General features: G+C 36.6%; 1 protein-coding gene and 1 pseudogene across 1 annotated transcript; both read left to right on the top strand.

The window, feature by feature from the left end:
* LOC105178457 (protein S-acyltransferase 21) lies at positions 311-6,736 on the top strand. Its single transcript, XM_011101928.2, has 10 exons — positions 311-798; positions 1,722-1,835; positions 1,926-2,046; positions 2,306-2,511; positions 3,294-3,362; positions 3,603-3,674; positions 3,838-3,966; positions 4,283-4,363; positions 4,446-4,652; positions 5,655-6,736. The coding sequence occupies exons 1-10, from the start codon at positions 754-756 to the stop codon at positions 6,567-6,569; spliced, it is 1,959 nt and encodes a 652-aa protein (XP_011100230.1). The 5' UTR covers positions 311-753; the 3' UTR covers positions 6,570-6,736.
* Positions 7,885-9,268, top strand: part of LOC105178447 — a 4,930-nt pseudogene continuing 3,546 nt past the window's right edge.

Raw genomic sequence — 9,268 nt, 5'->3', positions numbered from 1 at the left:
ATGCTAACTAATTGAGGTGTTTTTTAATTGATTGTTGACAAAAAATGTGTTGTTCTCAAAACAAGTTTCTTTGAGTAATCATTTGCCTTCTTAATCTTTTAATTTATTATTTTATTTTCTTTTTTTATTGCAAAATTTAATTTAAAATTATTGATGCATTTCAAAGAATTTAAATGTATTAATTAATGAATTAAAATGACTAAATAAATGAACTTTTTAGATTACTTTTATGCTTTTGTTAATTCAAAGAAAATATTTTTCTAACATTAAAAAAATGTAAAAGGGTCTAGTTGAAGTCCAATAACAGAAAAAGAGTGGATAAAAGGAGCTGTGGTGAAAAACACAAATGATGAAAATATATTACTCCAAACTGCAGTCAGGATTACTAGAACATTAAAATACAAGACACCCTTTTCCTTTTTTCGATTTTCTTCTGCTTTAAGATGGCTCATTAATCGATAAATCCAAGTGCTGGAGCCCTAGATTTTGGAAAAACAAGTAAATGGGTTGTCTAAAAATGGGTTCTTGGCATCTGGGTCAGTATTAAAATCTTGGGGGGGCTGTTGCAGTTTGTGGGTTAAGTGATTTTTCAAGAAATATAGTGAAAAATTTAAGGACGGGATGATTTCCTCAACTGTGCTCTGTAATGTCTGATATTTCATGATTTTTTTTCCTTTCTTTTTGTACTCCGGCATTGTTAAATGTTAGTTATTTCTAGTGAATGGTGTTGATTTTTGCTGTGTTTTTGAATCAATGGCTAGGCGTCATGGTTGGCAACTCCCTGCTCACTCCTTTCAGGTTTGATTATCTTCTTTTTCACCTATTCTTAAAATGTGGTTCGTTTAGAATTACTAAATGTAGGCATCTTGGCGGTGGTTTGACTCTTGAAATGTGGGTTCTTGTTCTTGACTTTTGTTGGGTAGTTCAAACTTGCTGCCTTATTGTTTTGTGGTGTTGTTAATGTCTACCGTTTGTACTTTGTGATTGTTACTGTTAATTTTAGTTGTTGGCTTGGCTGTAGTTACCAAATTATGAATGTTGTTAATCTAAACAAGAGAAAGCAAGTACGGAATTCAAACATGTTTTAGATAAATGCCTGTTGGAGTAAATGGGGTAGGTAATTTTCGACATACTTTAGATAACTGCAACTGGTTTATACAAGGAAATTTGTGTTGAAATCAAGTCAACTTAATCGTAAACGGATACTTTTGTTTTTTGTACGCGCACACCATACCTGCAGAAGTAATATTTTCAAGAAGATCCTCAAAGTTTTGGGTCACTGGCTACACTCTATATTGTTTCTCACCCATGCTTGTACAGCTTTGAAGCTTTCTACTAATTCTTTGGGTTGTCAAGTAGATAGATTTCTGAATCACGCATGGGGTTGTGCTTTGGTTTTGGACACTATAGTCAGTTGCTTTAATCTTAGTGAGCTATTTAAGTATGAAAATTGAGATAATATAAATTAATAGATGCATTATTCCAGTCCATTGCAGTTGCAGTTTAACCCCAATAGCATATCTTCAACTCTTTCACAAGTCTGGAAATTCCCTATTAAATTCTTCTAAATGTGGTAATTTATTGTCTTTGTTACATATAGGTTATGTTGTAGAAATTACAAAATCGTGTTCACTATTTACAATTTGCTTACCCTTTGGGATCATTCTATCTAATTGTCTTTTGGTGTTTTGGTTATTCTCAACTACTTCTTCCCCTTGCAGGTGGTAGCTATAACAGTCTTTTTCCTATTATCTGTTGCTTTCTATGCGTTTTTTGCTCCTTTTCTTGGAAAGGACATCTATGAGTACATAGCCACTGGCATTTATTCCTTCCTGGTAAGTCTAATTTGAGCTCATTCTTCAGGTTGTTTCTTTGCAAACTCAAAATGTTTTCTGCTTCTTATCATGTCTAGTTATTACCTTCAGGCACTCTCTGTATTTATCCTTTATGCGAGATGCACAGCTATTGATCCTGCTGATCCTGGAATTCTCATTGAACCTGACAAGACATCAGCTTATGGATCACATGTTGGGACAGAGTTGCCTGGTAAGCGATTTTTAGTACACAGAAGATACTAAGTAAACAATATCCTTGAAAATATTGATCCACCATTTGAAAAGAACATAATGGAACGAAAGCATGGATATATGGCAAGGCCATTTGAGCGTAATAAAACCACTCGTTTATGCCTTCACTTTTGTCTTAAGTTTTGCTGAGTCTACCTCGTTGCATTTGGTCTCTTCTCAATGACCGGATTATAACGCTATACCCAGCTCTTTCTTGATGGCTGAATGGTCTTGATTAGGTAATTTATCCACAACTGAAGAGCCAACCAAAGTAGGATTGAGGAATGGTGGGAAATCTTACAGGCATGACACAGGTTGCTGTTCGAAAGTTGGAGGTTGCCTTTGTGGTTTTCTTGTGAAGGAGGACTGCCGCAAGGATGAAGATCATCTGCAGGAACAAAATGCTGAGGAGGATGCTTTGTTCTGCACATTGTGCAATGCTGAGGTATAGCACTTCTATCTATTCCAAAGGGGATAAGTGATTGAAAATTTAGGAACAACAGATGTATTTTATATCTTAATTTGCAGGAGTTTCTTTGCAGAAATTTTGATTGGTTCACTATTTCTTTGTTTGAAACCTGTAGAATGAGAGAAATTAAAATAGAACTGCTTCTGTAAAGCTAGATGAGATGATAATGGAATCATTGTCATACTTTCTTATATCTGAAGTGGGAAGTATTTTGTAACATACTTCAGAGGGTTCTAAGATTGTAGATGTTGCTAGAGGAGCCCGGTTGCAAGGGTGGGGAGTGATTGTCCTGTATGCATTCATCGGTGTGTCTATCTTTTCTACTTGGGTCCTGCATGAAGAAGTTCACATTATTTCCTACCCTAACTCTTAATGTGGCAAGACATGAGAAAGGATGGGAGAAGTCGAGTATTTATCTAACATTTCCATGCTTGGGTGCCTTCTCAATTGCCGCTATTGCTGCTAAGGTCCTATGTGCAAATATATTGTTGTTCTCATGGAATCGTACCTTGTGCAGTAGAAAAACGAATATCTGATTCCTCAGGGATCCCATTGTGTTGCTGCCCACTAATTTATCTTTTGTTTAAAAGAATCAAGAAACTAAGGCAAGAAAAAATTAAACATAGAATGTGATACAAACGTTTCCCTCTCCCATTCTCCATTTATTTGATTCTCCCTATCCCTTCCACCAGTTGTAAACCAATTGCTTATTTAGTCAAAATGATCATCTTACATTTACTAGCCTTTCTCCCTCTAAGGTGCGCAAGTTCAGCAAACATTGCAGAAGTTGTGACAAATGTGTTGATGGGTTTGATCATCATTGCCGGGTGAGTTTTTTCTTCGGCTAGAGAACAAAAGTTTTAAATAATGGATCAGTAATCGTGTGCTTAATCAGGATTACATTAGTTGAGTTATCAAAGTGATATTCCTCATATTAAAGATCTATCTTTTTTCTATGACTAGTAGTATTTCTTTTGCTTTGTATTTCGTAACAGCAAACATCTCTTGTGCCAAACAAGGCTTGATGACTTTCATGTAATCCTAATTTGGTATTTTAATACTTGCAGTGGCTGAATAATTGTGTGGGCAGGAAAAACTACATCACATTTGTTTGCTTAATGGCTGCTAGCCTTCTCTGGGTAAGCTATATTGAGATGCTTGGTCAGTGAATCATTTTCTATTTATATTCTTTATCTCTTCCTCTGTTACTCCCCCTTCTTTCTCGCTAGTGATCTGGCTCTTATATCTACCAGATATATGTCTCTGTTTCTCTTCTAACAAACATGTGCATGTCTATGTCAGCTTGTATTTGAATGTACGGTGGGCATTGCTGTTCTTGTTCGCTGTTTTGTCGACAGAAAAGCGACTGAGAATGAAATTGTTGACAGGCTAGGAGATGGATTTTCTCGCCCACCATTTGCTACTGTGGTGGTATATTATATTACTTTTTGCTCATAATTATGTGATTTATAATATATATGCATGGGCTTCTAACTTGAGTCCCTTTTGGAAGTCATTCAACAATAGCAATTAAAAAAAGATCCAAGTAACGATATACAGTAAACTTTTTACCAGCAGTGTTTTATTTATTTGCTTTGTGCCAAGACAGGTTGTGTATGGTTTTCTAGACTATGATGGTTTAGTTTCACATCTATTGGAACTTCTTTCCATACTGGAAAAATATTTCAAGCCAAGTGGAAACTGTTTCTGTAATATTCAATTGATATGTATTTTTTATCTGTTTCAGGCCCTGTGTACAGCCGTTTCTTTTCTTGCAACTGTCCCTTTGGGAGAATTGTTCTTTTTCCATATCATTCTTATCCGAAAGGTGCATCCTTAGTCCATGTCAAGTGAAACGATAAATCGCTGCCAATTGTCATCATTACTCAATCTTTTTCTCCTTTCTGTAGGGCATCACAACTTATGAATATGTCGTTGCTATGAGGACCCAAAGCGAACCTCCTGGACCTTCCATAGAAGGAGGAGATCAACAAAGTTTGCCTTCTTCACCAACTAGTTCTGCTGTGACGGCCATTAGTGGAAGAAGCTCAGTCGGGATGGGCCTGCAATATAAAGGTGCTTGGTGTACTCCACCTAGGATATTCATGGATCATCAGGTATTCACGGCACTTCATCTCTTTTAAATGTGCTGATTTTTGACTCATCTGCGAAGAATTCTGGAGTTCAATTTAAAATCTGACTGAAGAAACAATTTGTATGGTATTGATCTCCAAGACATCATCTTCCTTTATACATTTATTTAAAAAAGACTAGGCCGAATAAGCATGCAACAGACCTTCTCAAACTGAAGATTCCTTTTCGATAGTAGTATCCAATGAATTTTTGTTTCGTTATTTAGTTGGAAATCGTCTGATCTGTTTGATCCTAGAATTTAATGTCAACAAACTCAGGCCCAGTTGATATCAAAAACAGTAAGATTTGGAATTAATATTCACACCATGTAAAATGACTAAAATCTGGGTGAATCTTGAACTCCAAGAATGCAGTTTTTTGGTTAAGATTTCTTCAGCCGATTGCACCGTTATTTATAATATTTGCTCAATGCAGTATGCTGCTTGCAATTTCCCTTTCTCTCATGTTTGCTTTCTGAAAAATTGTTTGGTTGTTAGAAAGCCATAAGAACTGTAGTACATGGGTAATAATGCTGATTATCTCGAGCTGAAACTCATACCGGTAAACAAGTTGTGCTTGCCTGTTCCCTTGTTCGTTGTCTTTGAGTGTCTCCAATTCTTTATGATGAGTCTAAGAGAGTGCTAATGATCGAATGCTTGATAACTATTGGAACTTTTCCATTGGTATTGCATATAAGGATAAGGCTTAGCAATCCACCTATGTTGACTACTCGTACATGCTGTTCTTGCCATGAGTTCAAAATGGGGTATCAATTATGTGGCTAACTGCTAGATACTATCATCTTCATACTCGTAAGTCGATTATGACGCTTTCACCCTAACGCCTGTTTGTTTGGTTGCCATCTCATCTTCGTTTACTGCGAATTAGAGGTTGAATGAAAAACTTTTGCCATCACATTACACAAATATGAATTTTGATTGCTCGCTGGTCTAGAAACTTTCTTATTACCTTTTGTTCTCTTTCAGGATGAAATTGTTCCTCACCTTGAGCCAGGGCGACTACCGTCAACGGTTGATCCGGATGCCGTACAACCTCACAAAGGGAAAAAAGTATCTCAACGTCCCATCAGAATCAGTGCCTGGAAGCTCGCAAAACTGGACTCCAACGAGGCGATTAAAGCGGGCGCAAAAGCCAGAGCTTCATCATCTGTTTTACGTCCTGTCGGTTCCAGACCTCACCATTACGACGCCGACCATTTATCGAGCACCACTATGAGCGGCAAAAGCAGTCCACTTAGCACAAGGCAAGGATACTACGAAACTAATTCCAGAGCTGGGACGTCAAGGCTATCACCAACCAAGAGCTCGTATCCCCCCAGTCGAGCTAGCCGGGACGACACCGACACGTGCGGACACAGTATCAGCAACTTGAGTAGCCCTCTTGCCATGAATCTCACTCCATCGCCCTTGGCACAGAGTTGTTCAACCAGAGACCATTTCAACCCAATATATCAATCATCAACCGTGCAGTCGCCATTATCAGCAAGAGCAGGCGACACAAGCGAAGCCCCAGTTGGCGACAACGTGGGACGAGCTCCAATGAGGAGAAACAACCCCGGCCTTACAGAAACAACAAAAGCATCAGTATATTGGGATCCAGAAGCCGGCCGTTTTGTCTCTGCTGCAACAAGAAACATAGGTTCTTCATCTGCAACAGAGCTAACATACACAGGGCAATCAATTTTCTTCGGAGGTCCCCTCGTGAACGAGCAGGTGAGTCGAGGGACAAGATCTGGAAGCTCGACAATGTCAGCCGGTCCACAGAGAAGTTCGACCACAAGTTATTATCAGCAGGGCAGATCGCAGCGTGGGGGTCAGCTTCCTGTATTTGTCCCCAGTGATTCCCAGCAGCAAAACCAATTTTCATCTCGGTTGGAATAACGTTTGATTTGAGCATTAGTTGTTTCTTGAGAGTAGAATTAGCTTTTTACAATGTTAATTTCCCATAATATGTTTACTTTTACATTTTTATTTTTATTTCTTCCTGTTAATTTTCTCCTTTAGCTTATTTTTCGGTACGTAATAATAGTTGCCGCCGTCCTGAGCCTGATTCCTAATGAATTTTTTTTTGGGTTAATTATACTTAGATCCCTTAAAAATATAAAAATGACACTTTTTATTTTGAAAAATCTTTTGAAACTGTACTTGCACCCTTTCTGAGCATTTTTTGTTAAACTCTATCCATTCCGTTAGATCGGGTGAAAAAATGTTAATTTATACCGAATGTTGAATGAGGCTTAAAATGAAAAGTTATGTATATATTTTATTTGTTAAGGTCAGCATTTTTAGTTAAAATCCTAACAAAAAAAGATTTAAAATCATAAATGCGGAGGGGGTGAGAGTCTAACTTCAAACTTTTTTAGAGAAAAATATATTTTTGTATTTTCAGAGGGGTTTAAGTGTAATTAATCCTTAATTTTAATTATCTCTTGAAATTATGTGTAGTATATAAATTGTTCCCGTCTTTTACAAAATCACAAGTGCTCCCTCAGGGGTTGCTGATGTAATTTATTTCAGAAATTGTGCCGCTAAATTTTTGCCTTTAAAAGAATATTAACATAAATTGTAATTATAACTTTAGAGTGTATAATTATAATTTTACGAATAATAGAGAATATAATTTATGGATCGATCCTTAATATATCTGTAATAATGTTTGTATCTCCACAAATTATCTATATATATAACATCTTACTAAGTGTTAACATTATAACAATATGTTTTAAATGTTAGTTTTGGGAAAAAAAATTGTAATACTATTTAATATATGTATTTAATGACAATTTGAATATTTCATTGCAAATATTATATCTTTGTCATGTCTTATCAAACAAGAGACATCGATCCAACTCCTCCGGATTTCTCGTATCGATGTGTTCCAAATATATTTAAGTCTTTAAATAATCGAATTTTTAGTTTTTTTTCTATAATTCTAATTGAAATAATCAATTTTTGTAAATATAAATATCTATTTTAAAAAAAATTGAATTACACATTTTGCCCATCATTTGACAATATTCCTACCAAGTACAAAAGTGTTGTCGACATGATTACCCGCAATGGCATACTTGTAATAAAAGCCCTCCCGGTTCAATTCCGTTACAGCACTTTCAACTACTCCCTTGAACCGGCCTTACACTTCTCTTTAAGAGACTCCCTATTTTGGGTACTAACCATAATATGACACTATCATACATAAAAATTTCTCTCAGAAAAAGAGATGACAATTTTTCTTACACATTGATACACAAATCTATATAAAAAAAATAATATTTTGAAAGAAAGATATGGCCGGAGGAGGAGGATCAGGTTCCAGAGAGCTCGACAGGACTCCAACATGGGCTGTCTCATTAGTGTGCGCCGTCATCATTCTTATCTCTATCATATTGGAAAAAACTCTTCACAAAGTGGGGGAGGTACGTATTTTCAGATCAGACCTCGATCTTCTTTTTTTAAGTATATCTGAAAATATGGTCGAGTTTTTGAGTTTTGAGTTGACCAAAATATTTGCATTTTACGAATGATCCATTTTTGTTTACTTGTGTTATAATACTATTGGTATAGTTATGAATGTTTTGTATCTTGTAGACTTTTCATAAGAGAAAGAAGATCTCATTGGTTGAAGCTCTCGAGAAAATTAAAGCTGGTAATAGCACTAATTTATCATCATTGAGTTGGAACATTCCATGAATACCAGCTATTACAATCTCATTTGTCCTTACAATGTACATCCTACTCTTAATTTGTTCAGAACTTATGATTCTGGGATTCATATCCTTACTTCTGACATTTGGACAAAACTACATCGCCAAGATCTGCATTCCCATAAGCGTTAGCAATACTATGTTGCCATGTGACTTTAAGGAACATGAATACGAGGACGAACACGGGGGAGGTCACCACGGGGGAGATCATGGGGAAGCCGGTCATCATCGCAGGCTCTTGTGGTACCATCATAGAGTGTTGATGGACAGCCCACCCGGAGGGTGTGGCCCGGTAAGAATTTTTGATCCCGAGTTATTACTAAGAGCATGCATGATCTACATATTTTGTTGGATGTTTGTCGCTGCAAAAACAACTAGTGTCGACATTGTTCAAGAATCGATCTTTCCTTTTTGATCCGACAATGATGTTTTTATTTCAATGTAATAGGGGAAAGTGCCTATGGTATCTCTACATGGTCTTCATCAGCTCCACATCTTCATATTCTTCTTGGCCGTGTTCCACGTCTTCTACGGCGCTGTAACGATGATGTTGGGGAGGCTAAAGGTAACACAAACGCCCCTAAAATAGGATTGTAAGGGGGTGTTGGTATAATTTTTAAAAATTAAGGGACTTCTCCTCCGTAATATTCCAGAAGAAAAGTGATTAATCACATAGCAGATGTGATACATGGGTTTGGTTCGATTAAATTTGAATTTTCCGACAACATAGATATATGTTTTGGACGGGACTCAGAATCCGTCCTAATTTGACATCCCTCTCAATATTTTTTTACTATAGTCATGAGGCAGGTGGCTAGCAAGGTCTTATCTTTTTTCTTAGTTATTAAGTAGGTTCTGTTTTGTTTTCCTACATGG

This window comes from Sesamum indicum, linkage group LG2 (assembly GCF_000512975.1).
Source record: "Sesamum indicum cultivar Zhongzhi No. 13 linkage group LG2, S_indicum_v1.0, whole genome shotgun sequence".
In the NCBI taxonomy this organism is placed as follows: Eukaryota; Viridiplantae; Streptophyta; class Magnoliopsida; order Lamiales; family Pedaliaceae; genus Sesamum; species Sesamum indicum.
The sequence above is the reverse complement of the archived record's forward strand: the minus strand, read 5'-3'. Positions and strand labels throughout refer to the sequence as shown.